Consider the following 16598-nt stretch of genomic DNA (forward strand, 5'->3'; position numbering starts at 1 on the left):
TGGGAAACTAGATCAAGAAACTGTCCACATGTCACATATTAAAAATTGTCATTTGTTTCGGTTAGGGCTACACTATGTGATCAGCTAAAAAAACTGTTGAATTGACTAAAAAGCACCCCTAATTAATCAGTCAGCAGATTTTTTTTCAACAATAGATTTTTAATGCAAGTACTTAGGAAAGCTGCAAACAGCAAGCACCTTTTATAAGTTGCCTGCCACAATGCATGTTGTAAGTATGCCTCTTGGTTCAGAAGTATTGTTTCACCCGCATGCAAATTTATATTGAAAGACTAAGCTTCCTTTGATAAGTGATCATCATTTCCTTAGAAAGCAATCCTATAGACCCTGGAAGAGTCTCAGGATAGAGCAGATCTGTCTCCTTGAGTCGAGAGGGAGGGTCACAGGCAGAGAAGATCATCTGCCCGTGCAAGTCTCTCCATTGTGGATCAATGGGAAGGGATGGGGGGAAAGACACCAAGCTGACAAGGAGGAAAACACCAGAAAGAGCCACTCTACCACTTTTGTGCTGCTGGCGCAAGCCCAGTAAGGCTTTGGATCTGGCAGTTTCTCCTCCTGGAATTTACACTTCCCAGTCCATCTGCCCTCCTCCCTTTGGAATGGTCTATTAATCAGGTTCCTTGAAACTTAAGAAGGCCATATGGATGGCTTTTAAAAGGATTAGACAAATTCATGGAGGATATAAGACTATCAGTGGCTAGTAGCTATGATGGTTATGCTCTGCAGTCAGAGGCCGTATACTGCTGAATACCAACTGCCAGAAATGACAGGAGGGGAGAGTGCTCTTGTGCTCAGGTCCTCCTTGTGGGTTTTCCACAGGCATCTGGTTGGCCACCATGAGAACAAGATGCTGGACTAGCTGGGCCACTGGCAGGATCCAGAAGCCTCTTCTTTTGGAGGAGTAGCCAAGAGGGAATGGGGCCTTTGGGCCAAAAAAATAGATGCACACCCCTCTGGTTCTATTTTAAACAGCAACTATATTCCTTTGCTATAACTAACTCAACGGTAGAATCTAGAAAACATACCTGTACTTGGTCCTGCTAACAACAATTCAACCTCAGTTGTCTCAGCTTCTTCTCTTAATTGGCTCTTGGGACATGACCTCACTTGAATATATTGAAAAACCATCTCATTTGACTCTTATCTGCTCTATTATTGTAAGACATAGCTATATTATTCTCTATTAAGGTGCTCCCAGGTGGGCCTTTATGGTGGAACCAATACCACCTGTGCACACAAGTTCTTCACACCGTCCATATTACACCATCGTAATCAAAATGCCAGTCTGTCATATTTTTATACAGTTAATCATAATTTCCTCTTACCATGGAAGAACCCTTAAATAAAAATAATCAATTACGCATCCACTATCACTGGTCATGTGGAAGTTTAGAAGTTTCTTTGGGTGGATGATTTGTAACGTGCATCAGTGGGCACTCCCTGTTGCCACACCCCTACTCCCATTTTCTCCTCAACTGGACCTATTTTGTTTCTGGCAGTTCTGGCAGCAGGCCTGTTTCCACTGATTCCTGCATGCTGAAGGCATGTAGGAATTTCAGCAACCTAGTTAGGTAGAGCTAGCATCTCAATATGTGTAGCAGATCACCTAGGAGACTTCTATGTACATCATGACATCTTGAAAAATAATAATAATATGGATGTTTTCCACAAGATCTCTATCAGAATTTCAGTACAGCTAAATAGCTATTTTGCACAAAACCTCTGTATTGGTTTTTTTTTTTTTTTTTTTTTGTAGGGAAATAGGTGTTGTCCCCCACAAAGTCACAAGCCAGCATCTTGCTCATTGTGAAACATGATAACTAGGGCCTGGTACTGATGGCTCAATCCTCTTTTACTGTGCTTGCCACATCATATCTTGACTATTATATAATATTCACCCATTTAATTTTGATTCCCCCCCCCTTTCTTTTTAAATTTGAATGTCCAATTGCATCTTATTAATTACCAGTATGTGATTGGTCTCCATGATATAATTTAAGTTCAGGGACAGAAAAATACTAAATTCTCTTACGGGTTTATCAGATGATGACTGCCAAATTGCTTCTGTATACTCACTTTTTAAACAGAATCTTATAACTCAGTTTTCATCATGCTAATTTTATACTCCAGTACTTCTACACTCTCTCTCTCTCTCTCTCTCTATATATATATATATATGAGAGATCATTCTGTTGAGCAAATTGGTTCTGTTATATTAGGCATAATATTATCTGTGCAGTTGTCATTTTAAGTTCCTACTAACAATCCATTGTTTTTGGAGTAGTTCCATTACAGTCATACCTCGCGTTGCATCTGCTTCATGTTGCATCTTTTTGCGTTACGTCCTGCGGCAACCCGAAAGTACCGGAACGGTTTACTTCTGAGTTTTGCCGCATGCGCAGAAGCGCTAAATCGCTCTGCGCGCCTGCACAGACACAGCGCTTCGAGTTCTGGGCATTTCACGTTACGAACGGGCCTCCGGAACAGATCCCGTCCGTAACACGAGGTACCACTGTACTACTGCCAGACTAAAAATGAAGATGACAAAAAGCGTTAAAGATAAAAGGCACCCATGCCTAACTGCCTCTCTTCAAAAGTATATCTATATAAAAATATCCTTTTATTTACAGGTTAGCTTTTGCATCTTTATGGGAAAGTCATGATCTAATGGCCAAATTTATCTCCAATATAATTTCCTCCAAACTGTGTCACTTTGTCAGATACTTTTGAGAATCTAAAAAGGACAACTGCTCTCATTGGAGTGGGGAGGGCTGATTTTACATTCCCCATAGATCAGTGAGTTACCGGGGAGAGGCTGTTGAGAGGCAAGCAGCGGGTGGCAGGTGTGTGAGAGAGTTTGCACTCCTTGTCAACATGTTTCTTTTGCTCTTAAAATCATCTCCTGGCCCAGCCCTTCATTTTATCTATGATTGGTTTATGGATTACTACAATGAGTGACTGTGGCCGTTGTTTAACTTAAATTTAAGCATATTAGATATGAATATTTCTTAGGCACACTTACAGTCTTCAGGCAAAACTTCTTTGAACTGCTCGAAGTAGGAATTCAACCGCACTAAGCTTTCCATGTTAATCACTTCTTGTAAAGAGGTGTCGCCAAACCTTTAAAAATCAAAGGAACCACCTTAGCACAAATAAGGTTTCTCTCTCTCATTCACACACATCCTTTCCAAACAAACAAAGCTAGGAGAACAGCTTCAAGATTTAATGCTGAAAATGTTATTATAAGAATCCTCCTTAAGCATATGGCAGACAGTGTGTAAACTACAAATGATCACTCAGATTTAGGTACTAATGAAGAGGGGTGATAGGACTAAATTATCAAGGTGATCAACTTAACAACTTACAGCTACTTTTGCATAAACCAGGCATGTCCAAAGTCCGTTTCGGGGGCCTAATTCGGCCCTCATGCATGTTCAGCTCATCAAATCTGGCCCTCTTTGAAAAAAGTTTGGGTACCCCTGGACAGAGCCAAAGACCAAGGCTTGTCTGAAGCAAACCATAGTTAACAATAACCACAGTGTGCCAGTTCTGGCAATATGGCATTCTGTGCTTAAGGGAAGCTTTCAAATTCCTTTCAGCTGTGCTGGAGAAGTGAAGGTAAAGGTAAAGGGACCCCTGACCATTAGATCCAGTCGTGGCCGACTCTGGGGTTGCGGCGCTCATCTCGCTTTATTAGCCGAGGGAGCCGTGCCAGCGTACAGCTTCCGGGTCATGTGGCGAACCAGAGCAGCGCACGAAAACGCCGTTTACCTTCCCACCGGAGTGGTACCTATTTATCTACTTGCACTTTGACATGCTTTTGAACTGCTAGGTTGGCAGGAGATTTGAACCACTGACCTTCTGATCGGCAAGTCCTAGGCTCTGTGGTTTAACCACAGCGCCACCCGTGTATGGCTCATTTACATCACACTAAACCATCCCAAACTCTTACATTCTAAGGGCCATCAAAGCAACCACATTGGCACAATAGTTAAGGCAATTTAAATATGACAAGTATTGGATGCTATTGCAGCAAAGTAGCCCATGAGAAGAGGACTCTGATCAAGTGAAAAGATAGCAAAATACCTTATACATTATGCAGCAGATGATACATAAAAACATAATACAACATGTACTGTGTTTTTATATATGTGCTGGAAGCTGCCCAGGGTGGCTGGGGAAACCCAGCCAGATGAGTGGGGTATAAAAAATAAAATTATTGTTGTTGTTACTATGAAAGTGAGCAACCACCTGAGCAACTGAAATAAGCCAATGTTTTAAACTTGGTGTCACCCAACCTATTCCTGAGCCGTTATTTGGATAACCAAGCTGTAGGGAACTGGATTTTACTAGTAAATTAACTTAATATAGTCCCAGGAGAACTGTTGATTTAATCTAACTTTGGTTAAGTGCGATATGTTTTAAAAATAGAATATATATACTTCTCTGCTAAGGTTTGTTGTTCATTTATCCCCACATTGAAGAGAACGGGCTGAACTCTCAGTAACATGCCACTCTGAATTTCACGGGGCAGTGCATCAAACAAGGTGCTTGGCAACGGAATTCTCACATTGAACCCATCCCTAAATCAGGGCAAGAAAAAATGAAGTTAAACAAGCAATGCAAATCATAAATCATTTAAAAAGAACATCCTTTTGAGGCTGAGGAATGTGGTCTGCACAGGAACTTGCAAGTCTACTCATAAATCATTATTAATTTATTATCATCATCAGCATTATTATTAATTGAATTTATAGTTTTCCCTATACCCGGCGGTCTCAGTGCAGTTCTGTATCTACTGTATGTTCAATTTGTCTTTTCCTGCCCTGCCAAACAGCTTTTTGTAAAGGCTGTTACTGTATTTCTTTCAGCACTCAAGAATTAATGCACCTCAGGGAAAGTAAATGGGTTTTCAGGGTGCCTCACAGAAAATTAAAGACTTGGTACAACTTTGTTTGACAACTGAATTTATGATTGGTGATTCTTAACATGTAGGTGAGGAATAAAACTCAAATGGGCTCAGCTGGTCTCCTCATAATGTTCTCTGTTATACTATCAGTGAAACCCATCTTCTGTCAGTCCTGTTTCTAGAATAAGTGGATTTAGCTCAAAGAAGAAAAACTTCAACTTATTCTGTGGATGCTGTGGTTCCTGTACTCCCCAATGGACTCCCCTAAAAGAAGACTGATTGGAACATAGGGAGTTGTCTTATATCACGTCAGGCCGTTGCTCACTATTGTCTATGCTGATTGGTGGCAGCTCTCCAAGGCTTAAGGCAACATTCCTAGCCCTACCTGGTGGTGATGAGGATTGAACCTTGGACATTCTGCACGTAAAGCAAATGCTCCAGCCACTGAGCTCTGGCCTATCCCTAAGCCACAGCTGATATTAAATCTCTACAAGCACCATCCTTTTGACAGGTTCTGAACTATAATTAAAAGTCCAAGAGTAAAGTCTACATATCAGGCCATAATGGTGAAGGAAAATCTTTATGTAGATGTGAACTGTACTGAGCTGAAGACAGAATTCAAATAGTTAGGTGCAAAGCTAGCTAGATTCTCCACCCGGACACTTCCTGAATATAGATGGATGAGGGAGCAGAATCACAAACACAGGCTCTCCTGATCTGTGTGCTCTTATTTTAAGGTCAGAATAGAGTTCCTGCTCATACAACTTTATGTGCACTGGGTTCTCTTCATGTGGATCAGGGGTTCCGATAGTATTTAGAGCAGAGCTTTCCAAACTGTGTGTCACTGCAGTGTGTAGGTATGCCGTGCGAGTTAGTTTAACCTCTGTTTGCTAGTAAAACTGAATTACTGTACTGTGTTGCCAATTTGTACATGTCTAAAAAGTGTGTCACCAACATGAAATGTCTGGAAAGCTCTGATTTAGAGGGCAATAATAGTTGACTTTTGTGTAGCACTTTCAATGTTCAAAGCGCTTTACCTGCATTATCCAGCTGTAATCCTAACAACCACCCTGTAAGGTAAGTTATGTATAGCTATACACACAGGGCCTCTATGCTTACCTTTAAAAAAGAAAAGAAAAGTATATGCATAGAATAAGAGTGGGACTTGCTCCCACCACCTTTCCCCTTAGTTATTCTATATTGATTAGTCACCCAAAGAAGGCTAATATCTTCCACTTTCAGGGAATGGAACAGAAAGGAATTTTTTTAAGACCACATCTGCAGTATTTTGAGTGAAAAGAGAAGACCAATCACAAAGGCAAGGACAAAATAATTGCATTCTGGAGTAGGAAATGGCCACTTCATATTCTTATGAATAAGAACGTTCTCTGCCCATGTTGAAAAACTTGACTTTTCTCCTCAAAATAATATTAAGCAGGTCAGTTTTGTGTCACACTTTGTATATCTTGTTAACAAATAATGGAAATATAGCCTAATTTAGTTAAGCAGGTCAAGGTTAAAGGTTTAGGGCCATTCCATAAAACCAGCTCAAAGTATTTCTATATTGGATCACTATGCATTTGCCCAGGTCTTTACTTTTCTCTGTGCCATTCAAGTGTCCTAGCTGAAGCAAAACGTGCTTTCACTTCTCTTTCCCCATTCCCCTGCCCTTTATCTTTACCGATTTCCTGTAATGACTGGTAGCATGTCAGCAGATGCATTTGATGTGGCCTGAGTTACTTTAAACGTTACATTCCTCAAGTCCATTATCCCAACACTCATATCCTCTAGCATTGCCAGCTCTTCACCTAAAGAAAGAAAAGATGAATGGGATTATAAGTAGTCATACTTTAAATATATATAAAAAAGCTATTGCCAACTGACTTGAATTCAGAAAGAAAATGTGTTGTGTAACATATGTGATTTCCTGATTTTACACAACCCCACGTAAAATGACTCTTGTTACACTCCTGAATCCTCAGCTGGGTTGCAAAAATTAATACACTTAAATTACAGGTTGAAAATTTGCCGCATGTGTTTCACTGAAGACAGAAAACATAAGCAATCAATGCATTTACAGATGTGCCCATATCCTTAAATGTTCAGCTCACAAAATTGTGGCTCATCAAAATAATAATTTTGCAGACATGGTTTTTAAGCATGAAATTTTGGCAGAAACACAAAAAACAGGGAAATTTAAGCTTTACAATTTACAAGCTTTACAATTTTGTGAAATAAATTTTGAGTTTGAAATTTTGAAAGTGTCTTTTAACAAATGAGATCTTAACATTCTGATGCTAGCCACCTTTATTCATTCTAGTAATCTTAATTGGTTTCAATTGAACTTGATACTTTGTACCTTATTTTTTACCAGTCACGGGGCCCATTTGTGCAATGACTTCCCATCTGATGCAACAGTAATCTTATTTAGGCATCTAATATAAGTTCAATAGTTCTCTGAAGCTTCTGCAATACTATTGCAATAACTGTTTAACGTGTTTTACCTGGACTTGTAGATGCCAATGAATTTATTATTTCACTGTATTTTTAGTGATTTTTTTTGTTATGAATCCCCTGATATTTTTATGAAAGGGGGTATAAAAATACTTTAAATAAATAAAATTTAACAACTCTATAAACAACAGCCTTTATAACTTGGGAATTGTAGAGAAAAGCAATTCGGGAGAATACTCATTTGAATTTTTGCAAAAAATATATATAGTTTGGACAATTTGCTCAAGAACACCCCCCAAATGTGTGTGTGTGTTTTGCTTTAGTTCTGTGTTCAAAGTATTACAAATAGTTATTTTCAATGTGTCTTTGTGAATCTGGTGTACTCTTCAACCTTAATGTCTAAACTCCTTTTAAGGGGGGGGGGGCAGAGGAAGGATGGTAACAAGTAAAACTTAGTTGTACTTTTAAGGAAGGACACAATCATAAGCATGCCCAGCAGTGTTTCTTTTGAAACGTGAAGAGTAGGCAACCTTTTTGAAAATTTCCACCATTTCAAAACTGATTTCTGATGTGGTATAATCGATACCTACTATATATAGTTGCTTCATAAAAACCAAAAGCTGGTTGCTGGGTATTCTGTATTTCAACCAAGGTCATCACACATCTATTTTCAGTTACACAATATTGTATGTACCAAATACCACATTACAACATAGTTTTGTTCTAAACTTCTTTTTGTTGCAGATCAACAAGACATTTCTAACCCTCTGCATGCACCTTGCCAACACTCTGCAGTGAATGAAGTTCAGTAAGTCGTAAAAGGATATGACATGCTTGCCCCAGCCAGTTTTTACCATAAGTGCTCAGAAGGCTTTCAAACTGTGCCAGCAGACCAATGGTGTAGAGCTGCCTCAGAAATCCATTATCATGCAGGCAGTTCCTCAGCTTGATAATGAAGCCGCAGATAAGGGCTGTGAGCTGTGTAAGAGAATAGAGAAATGAAGTAACCGAAGACTTATGAAGAGACCTTCCAAAACCCTCATGCCAGAGGTAGGACACCAGTGACCCACTCCCTAATTTTAAAGAAGGATCTGTATACCTAACTTCATTGGCTCCTTTTAATGTGCTTTAAAGGGACGCGGGTGGCGCTGTGGGTAAAAGCCTCAGCGCCTAGGACTTGCCGATCGAAAGGTCGGCGGTTCGAATCCCCGCGGCGGGGTGCGCTCCCGTCACTCGGTCCCAGCGCCTGCCAACCTAGCAGTTCGAAAGCACTCCCGGGTGCAAGTAGATAAATAGGGACCGCTTACTAGCGGGAAGGTAAACGGCGTTCCGTGTGCTGCGCTGGCTCGCCAGATGCAGCTTGTCACGCTGGCCACGTGACCCAGAAGAGTCTGCGGACAGCGCTGGCTCCCGGCCTATAGAGTGAGATGAGCGCACAACCCTGGAGTCTGGCAAGACTGGCCCGTACGGGCAGGGGTACCTTTACCTTTACCTTTAATGTGCTTTAAATAAGATGGTTAAAAAAAAACTTTTGAGGATGGCATATAGACACCTCAGGAGTCCTATATTTATTTAGAAACAAAAGCTCTGCTTGGCAAGAAATTTCTCCCCCCGCCCAGGTCAAAATGCCCATAGGATGCTGAAATAAATAGATGTGTTTCTACCTTTTAATCAGAGTACTAATAGAGTTATGCAATAATGCTATACCACATTGGAGACAGGGAGAACTAATGCTGGATGTACCAGCACTGCCACATCTGCCCTAAATGCACCCCCCCTTTTTTTTACTATGCATCCCAGGTGAAGCACTGTTCCTATTTTAACTTTGTGAAGAAAACTTGAGGGTTTTTTAAAAAAAAATATATGGTGTGCACGAACATGCAAAACAATGCACCAGTTTCCCTGCCATGCTCTCCCACCCCCACTAATGACCAGTCCAGATAGCAATTGCTGCATATCGTGTTTGGCTTTTGTAAAAGTATAAAGGGACCCCTGACCGTTAGGTCCAGTCATGGACGACTCTGGGGTTGCGGCGCTCATCTCGCTTTATTGGTTGAGGGAGCCGGCGTACAGCTTCCAGGTCATGTGGCCAGCATGACTAAGCCGCTTCTGGCGAACCAGAGCAGCTCACAGAAACACTGTTAACCTTCCCGCCGGAGCGGTACCTATTTATCTACTTGCACTTTGATGTGCTTTCAAACTGCTAGGTTGGCAGGAGCAAGGGCTGAGCAACAGGCGCTCACCCCGTCACGGGGATTCGAATTGCCGACCTTCTGATCAGCAAGCCCTAGGCTCTGTAGTTTAGACTACCCGTGTCCCTTGTAGAAGTATAATGGGATTAAATGTCCTAATGAAGGTCAGATCCTGCTACCTGCCCCCCTGTATTAAAACATTCTCTAGTTTAAAAGGATCTAGGCCCAGGAAAGATTGCAGCCAAAGCTGCTGAAGTGGGGGGGGGGGGGTTTGTTGTTCAGAAATGTGTGGTGATTCTTACTGCTTTCAAAGTTACTCTTCCATTTTTAAAAAAAGGTATCCAAAGTCTAATGTATGAATTCTACTTTCTTGCTTACAGTTTGGCAAAAGACAACATCCCGTCGGTACTGAAGGCTCAAGCAAAGAGCTATTGTTGGGGCACTATCTTGCATCAAGAGAAAGACCATCGCTTTCTTTGCCTTGTCACTCATCATGGCTACGCAGTCTGTGAGTGTTGTCAGCAATGGGTAAAGGGCCTCACTCCATTCACCTGCAGTTTTCAAAAGGAAGGAGGAGGCAATTAATGGAAATATATCACTTTTAAAATAAAAATCCTCAAAAAGAAACAGCTTTTAAGAAACATACTAATGTAACTTAAAGATTTGGTATGGATTTAAGGCTGCATATCTCTTAAGCCATGGTTGAGTCATTGGAAGTAGGCCCATGGCTCATGCATGCCTTTACTCTCCATTGTCTGAACTGGCTGTAGTGCAACATTACATCTATGCCAATGCTAACCAAGGGTAGATTTTTAACCACTTTGAAATCAGGATTTGAAACTGATTTGCAAAACCTGTTTAAAGCTAACCTTGGTAAGTCATGTGCCTATGTAATGCTACACCATGGGTAAGAGACAGTTGGGGGAATTTGCATCAAAGAAGAGAGTTAAACTTAGTTCTGGAGAATAGTTACAGCCACACTGGGACAAAGTAGAAGAGTCTTATTGCCATAAATTGAACCCACTGGCCCTGATAGAATGTAACAGTAAGCCATTGTCTGAAATAACCTATGGTTTATTATGAATGTGCAGCACTCTGGTACAAGCTGCTCTACTCGAAGCAAGTACTCTCTGTTCCTTGACAGCCATTCAAATGAAGGGCAGTTACGGAAAGTTGTTTTTAGAATACCATAAAGTACTGTGGTTTCTTAAACCTGTGTCCCATCCTATAGATAGACACACACACACACACACAGTTATTTGGCCCTATGTCTCAGAACACAGCTGGGTTCTTTTAACAGCAGGCAAGCTGCTCTTTATGATACAGTTTTTCCAAAATAATGTAGTACTCTAAATAAGATTATCTATGCAATGAAAAATAAAGGTTGTTCTATTCATGTATTTGCTCTGAAGTGCTTTTTATAGACAATTATTTAAAAAGGAACAATGGATAGTTTCTCTGGCACAGCCATTTTCAGGGTATAGAAATTACAAAACATTTCTAAATAGCCAAGCTAAATAGACAAAAACTCAAAATAATTATAGTAAGTATTCAGTTTATACTGTGGAAACAAATGGAAACTTAAAAAACAATCTACACACAAACCCGAACACATTTTAATTCTTTTTATATATAAAAAAGAGAATTCTGGCCCCTACCCCCCACAAATTCTGTATATGCTATCAGGTGGCTCATGTCTCTTCTCTCAAGATCAGCCAGCATGGCACAAGGGATAATGTGTTGGGTTTGGATACCCAGGTTCAAATTCTGGCTTAATCTAGGGCAAGTCACATGCTCCCAGCCTCATCTGCTTCCCAGCATTATTTTAAAGGAAAGGGGGGAAACAAAACAAGCATTACTCAGCATTTTGTACCCACCCAGTAGAGAACCACAAAATATTAACACACACACAAACAAACCCAAATTGAAGGTGGTTCAATGTAGCCTCTGACCAAATGGGTTAAAACCAGTTTTACCAGCACTCTGCAGACATACACAAAAGAGGCAACACCTGTTTTAACTAGACAGTAGCAGCTACATATGACTGCCTTCCAGCATATTTTTAAAAATGTCTTCCTGTCACATAATTACTGTGTGTTGAAATTTATTGGCAAGGAAGGCTAGTTTGCACCTACCAACCTACCAGCAAAAATACTTTTATTCACATAGCAGTACCCAAATTAGCATCAGCAAAAGTCATTTGTGTTAGATGCACAGACAACCTTTTTCTTCTGCAGTTTTCAGAAGCAAATACTGTGAGTGGAGGGGAGAAAACACACACATACCTGGGCCAGTCTCTTCAGGAGTGGGACTGCAATCTGCACAAAAATGGAGGTGCAACATGCATGATTAAGGGGAAGCAACACATTTTAAACATAGGCAACTGAAATGCTTAGTATAGAAGTTCTCAAACTTTTTTTCTGCAAAGTGGCACACTACAGACTACCACTGATCACCTCTCCTCCTGGTTGTGCCAGCATAAAATACTCCACAACCACTTGTGCTTGGTACAACAAGCTGTTATAAATTATTTCTAGCACTGGAAACTAGGAGGAGAAGTGAGCACGACAACAGGAGAAATATAGGTCTCTGTAGTCTGCTGGAAACAGCTGTATGTGAGCCACAGACAACACAGTTTGAGAACCACTAGCTTAATGACTTGCATTAAAAGCAGCTAAATAGAATAGCAGAACACTGGCAAGAGTTTTTGGGTGCATTAAGTAACCCTAATACACACATGTGGCCTTTTTAGGTGTACACCTAAGATACTTTACATGTGCGCCTGAAACTGTAAAGTGTGAATATGACAAACTTGTTTGCAAATGCACGTATTTTTTAATAGACTAGCTTACCAAGGAATACAGACTAAGCACATCTCCTTCAGGATCATTCATATATTCAGTGACAAGTTTGAATTTGTGCCATACAATGTATGAAACAGAGGTTTCAAAATATCTAGGTCATATTTTTAGGAGCCAGAGTGCCCAAAATTAAGGCTGGATCCAATTCCCACTGAAATGAATGGAAGAGATGCTATCAACTAGAACTGGAAGATCATGTCTCACTTATTATTTTGCCAAGCACACAACAGGTCTGTATGAGCAAATGTGAGTTTCATTCCGCCATTTCCTCCCACCAAAACCACAAGGTGCCTTTTAAGATCCCTCCCCATTTAAATTAGTTTGGGGCTTTGGAAAAGAAGAAAGGGAAGCTGCCTCTTGGGCATTCACTTTCAGCCATTCTCGAACCAAGCTAACTTTTTAAACAGCAGTTAGAGGAAAACTAAGGAATGAAGGGATGCTACCAGAAACCGCATGTGTTGAAGTTGCACAAACATTATGTGTTTGAACTGTACCAAGCTGGTCCTGGGTGAATTGGGACGTGTTCTCTAAGGGCACTAATCTGAGAGCACTATTCTTCCATTTCCTCTCCTTGGCTCCTTGTATTTCTCCAAACCTATTTATAACATGGGTATAGGATTTACTCACATGACAACTAAATTTCTGAAACAAAAGCATCTCTTTTCACAAGCATTATTGATCTCATACTTCTTCCATTCAAGTCAGAGGGCAATTCGCTGTAAACAACAGCTTTTTCCAATCTGCACTGGCTTTCTTTCAAATTATAATATGCTTCTCTCCATCTAATCACATGGCCAAAACTCAAATCAGAATAGGCTACAATCATTGCGAAAAATAATTTCCCTTATTTACTCATCTTTAAATTGGCTGACTACCTGTCTCATTTCACATTTCAAATATAAGTCGCTTCATAATTTTTCAGTCATTACATTTTCTCTCTCTTTCTACTCTGCTCCATTGTCATTCCCTAGCTCATTCTTCAGGCTGCATCTTTAAACTATAAGCCATTGCCAGGGACTAGGTTTGTTTTTAACTTGTATAGCGTCTAGCACATCAGGCATGCTATAAATAATAAAGTTAAAAACATCCTGTTTTCAACACATTCCACATGAAGCCGTTCTAGCATCTCAATATGCCTTTGACTGCAAATTAAACTACTTGGAATTGAAAACAGTGCACCTCTGTGCATGTAAACATAAAAGCAATGATGCACAGCTTGAGCTGAGCACAACGGCAAGCATTGAAACATGTTGATCCATAATTTCAATGGTTCTCAGTCAATACATTATCAGAAAACATTTGATGAATTGAGAGAGAATGTTTGCCACATACAAAAATTATACAGTACTGTGCTGTATAATAGATACTGACTGCATTGAGTGAAATCCATTTCTTAATCACTCTGATGTGAAAGTTCTTTAGCAATTACTTGATTCAGACAATATATCTTCCCCACACATATTGTCACACAGCTTATTAAAAAAAAAGTTGAAGATTTAAATTCAATCTGCAAACAGTTGAAAGGCATTGGTTTTCATGTTATCTAAGTTATTTCATAGGGATCAATACACTCAGTTCTTCATCCTTGCATCTTGCTAATTCTTAACAACATATGGAATGAATAACTAGAAACACAGAAAAGTTATAGGTTACGAAGCTTGACAAATCATACACTACTAGTTCTGCACCTAATAAGTTAAAAGAAAAAATATATTATTTCAGGAGACAGCATTTTACTCTGTTAAAAAAATTGTAACTCAGAAATATTAATTATGAAATGACTGTGTGAAATCACAAATACAAATCTGTTGTGAAGACACATAATGAAAATACAGTATGAGAAAGGTAATTTTCAGTTGCCTTCTCATACGAATTGTTGTATGAATTGTTTTGAAATGTCATACAAGAAAGCAGACTGTTCTCAGTCCTTGAAAGAAACTATTGAGTTCTAACATATCCTTCAATGTAACACAACAAAGAATGTGTTACAGAAACACAGGTGTAACATACAGACATCACACACGTGTATACTTAAAAACAAAATCTGTGTACACTTGGAAATACAATTTCTCTAACCATTTACAAGCCAACAAATCAAAGCACAAGGGGGAAATATTATGGCCTAGCACGATTTCCCAAACTTGGGCTTCCAGCTGTATTTGGACTACAAATCCCATCATTCGTGACCACTGGTCCTGCTAGGTAGGGATGATGGAAGTTGTAGTCCAAAAACAGCTGGAGACCAACTTTGGGAAACTCAGGCCTAGAAGTTCAACGATGTCACCTAAATATATGCTCAATTTGCAAAATGCCGCACTCCTGATGGGGCCTGGTTATGTAGACGCAATGAGGAACATGAGAAGTGTCCTAAGAGTCACCATACTCTGACAAATATACAGGAATGAGGCCAACAGAGAATGCCCCTCTATCAGCTGGGTGAAACAGAAGAATCTAATTCAGACTAAAACAGCCTGAACTTTTCAACTGCAGGGACCTGATGTACAGAAATAGTACACAGTATATAATTTTCTGAACTATAAGCAAAGAGCATGAACTATGAACCAGAAGTCCTCAATACAAATTAGCAATATATAGAACTAAACAGAAAATGCTGTTAAGCGATTTTGCCAAAGCCCCAAAGCAGAATCCAGCAGTTTCTCACACCTCCTCACATTGTCACTGCGTTAGCGCCTAGTTCACTTCAGCAAAACAGTCACCCAAGCTCTACTCACTCCTCTGGCTTTTCTTGTGCAGACATTCCCTGTTTGACCCATTGGTCTTATTTAGAAACACCCTATCAGCGGAAGGGCTTATGCAGAGGAGACCTTAATCCCCATGTTTCAAGAGAAACATGAAAGTAGCATCTTGAAATAAATCTAAGGAAAAATGGCTCCCACATCTCTCCTGCAGCTTACATTTTGGCCACGTTCAGATGACCAGATCTCAGCTCCATACCCCAAGATATGCACAAGTTTCACGTACCTGCACACAATCCCTTTGCTCCAGCTTCCTTCCCTTCACTGCACAAGCAAGCAAGCATGCCAGAAAACCACAGTTAACCAGCCACACATGCCTGCCAGGCTGGAAACAATAGTTAACAGCTTCCAAACAAGCGAGGACCTAGATGCCATTTTTAAACTATGGCTCCCTCTCAGGCCTTGTTTGGAAGCTGCTCAGCATAGATACAGAACCTGCTTCTGATGCCAACATTAACTGCAGCTTCCTGGCTTGCTTCCTCAATCATGCTTCAAAGGAGGAGCACAGTGCAGGTGCGTGAAGCTTGTTGAGCTGAGATTTGATTGTCTAAATGCTGCCACTTACTCATAAACACCACATGGAGAAAAGGGTAAGAAATATGCCAAAGCGGAGGAGCAGCAGGAAGAAGCCATGGCTGTCATACGCACTTGTGTCTTGGGGACAATGGCATGCAGAGGATGGTATGGATGAAGATGATGGGGATGACGAAGATGATGAGGTGTGTGGCTTTATCCAGTACGCACGGGTATCCCGTTTACCTTTCTTGCTAGAACAGCTGGTGTCACACTGAAAAACGTCTTCACAGCTGTCACTATGCAAACGCTCTTTCTGGAGGAGTTTGTCCACCCTCTGGATAATGCATTCAAGACTTTTGTCAACATTCACCCAGACTTTTTCCTGGGAAGGAATGAAAAACAAAACGGACTAACTAAAGACTCCTGTAACTTTAACAAGGGGGGGGGGCGGTTTACATCATTCTGATCTCACTGCAGGAAGGATCTTGGGTCACAATAGCAGTTGAAGAAGCCCGAAGTAGAACAAGAAACTTATCAACACAATGGGCTCAGCCACAAGATTATCTTTCAGGAGAATGTTTTCCATTTGTTATGAAGGTGTATTTACAGGGCTCTCCCTGTAAGGTGCTCAATACATGTGCTTTATCACATATTCCACTGGAATATGGCTACCCTTTTCTAGCCATTTTAACTTTGCAACAGAATTAAAAAACAGTCAACATCAGTTTCTGGTTGGATGAAACTGCACAGATTGATTCAAGTCCTACAAGATGTTACAGCATCCTTTGCTTTCCACTATAAAAAAAATAAGTTTAGCATCACATCATCGGGGAAGTTAGAAAACTTGTTTAGATATTGTTGCTCCCATTTGTACAGGCAGTTCAAGAGAGAT

General features: G+C 40.3%; 1 protein-coding gene and 1 long non-coding RNA gene across 36 annotated transcripts in view; one reads left to right on the forward strand and one right to left on the reverse strand.

Moving 5' to 3' along the window:
• Positions 1 to 10200, forward strand: part of LOC310676340 — a 33300-nt gene extending 23100 nt beyond the window's left edge. For both annotated transcript variants that reach the window (XR_014510467.1, XR_014510468.1), the window contains 2 exons: positions 8126 to 8189; positions 9954 to 10200. This is a non-coding gene — a long non-coding RNA (uncharacterized lncRNA). The remainder of the gene's footprint in view (positions 1 to 8125; positions 8190 to 9953) is intronic.
• INPP4A (inositol polyphosphate-4-phosphatase type I A) overlaps positions 1 to 16598 on the reverse strand; it is a 97430-nt gene that overhangs the window by 12896 nt on the left and 67936 nt on the right. For 7 of the 34 annotated variants that reach the window (XM_083437677.1, XM_083437703.1, XM_083437704.1 and 4 more), the window contains 8 exons: positions 15839 to 16088; positions 11859 to 11891; positions 9952 to 10124; positions 8236 to 8359; positions 6609 to 6735; positions 4461 to 4601; positions 3041 to 3138; positions 1044 to 1124 (listed from right to left, as the gene is read on the reverse strand). In XM_083437677.1, the coding sequence (XP_083293803.1) occupies positions 1044 to 1124; positions 3041 to 3138; positions 4461 to 4601; positions 6609 to 6735; positions 8236 to 8359; positions 9952 to 10124; positions 11859 to 11891; positions 15839 to 16088 (1027 nt within the window). The remainder of the gene's footprint in view (positions 1 to 1043; positions 1125 to 3040; positions 3139 to 4460; positions 4602 to 6608; positions 6736 to 8235; positions 8360 to 9951; positions 10125 to 11858; positions 11892 to 15838; positions 16089 to 16598) is intronic. The other 27 variants (XM_083437700.1, XM_083437698.1, XM_083437692.1 and 24 more) reach the window with 5 other exon arrangements.

This window comes from Podarcis tiliguerta (assembly GCF_965153285.1).
Source record: "Podarcis tiliguerta genome assembly, chromosome: 4".
NCBI classification, from domain to species: domain Eukaryota; kingdom Metazoa; phylum Chordata; class Lepidosauria; order Squamata; family Lacertidae; genus Podarcis; species Podarcis tiliguerta.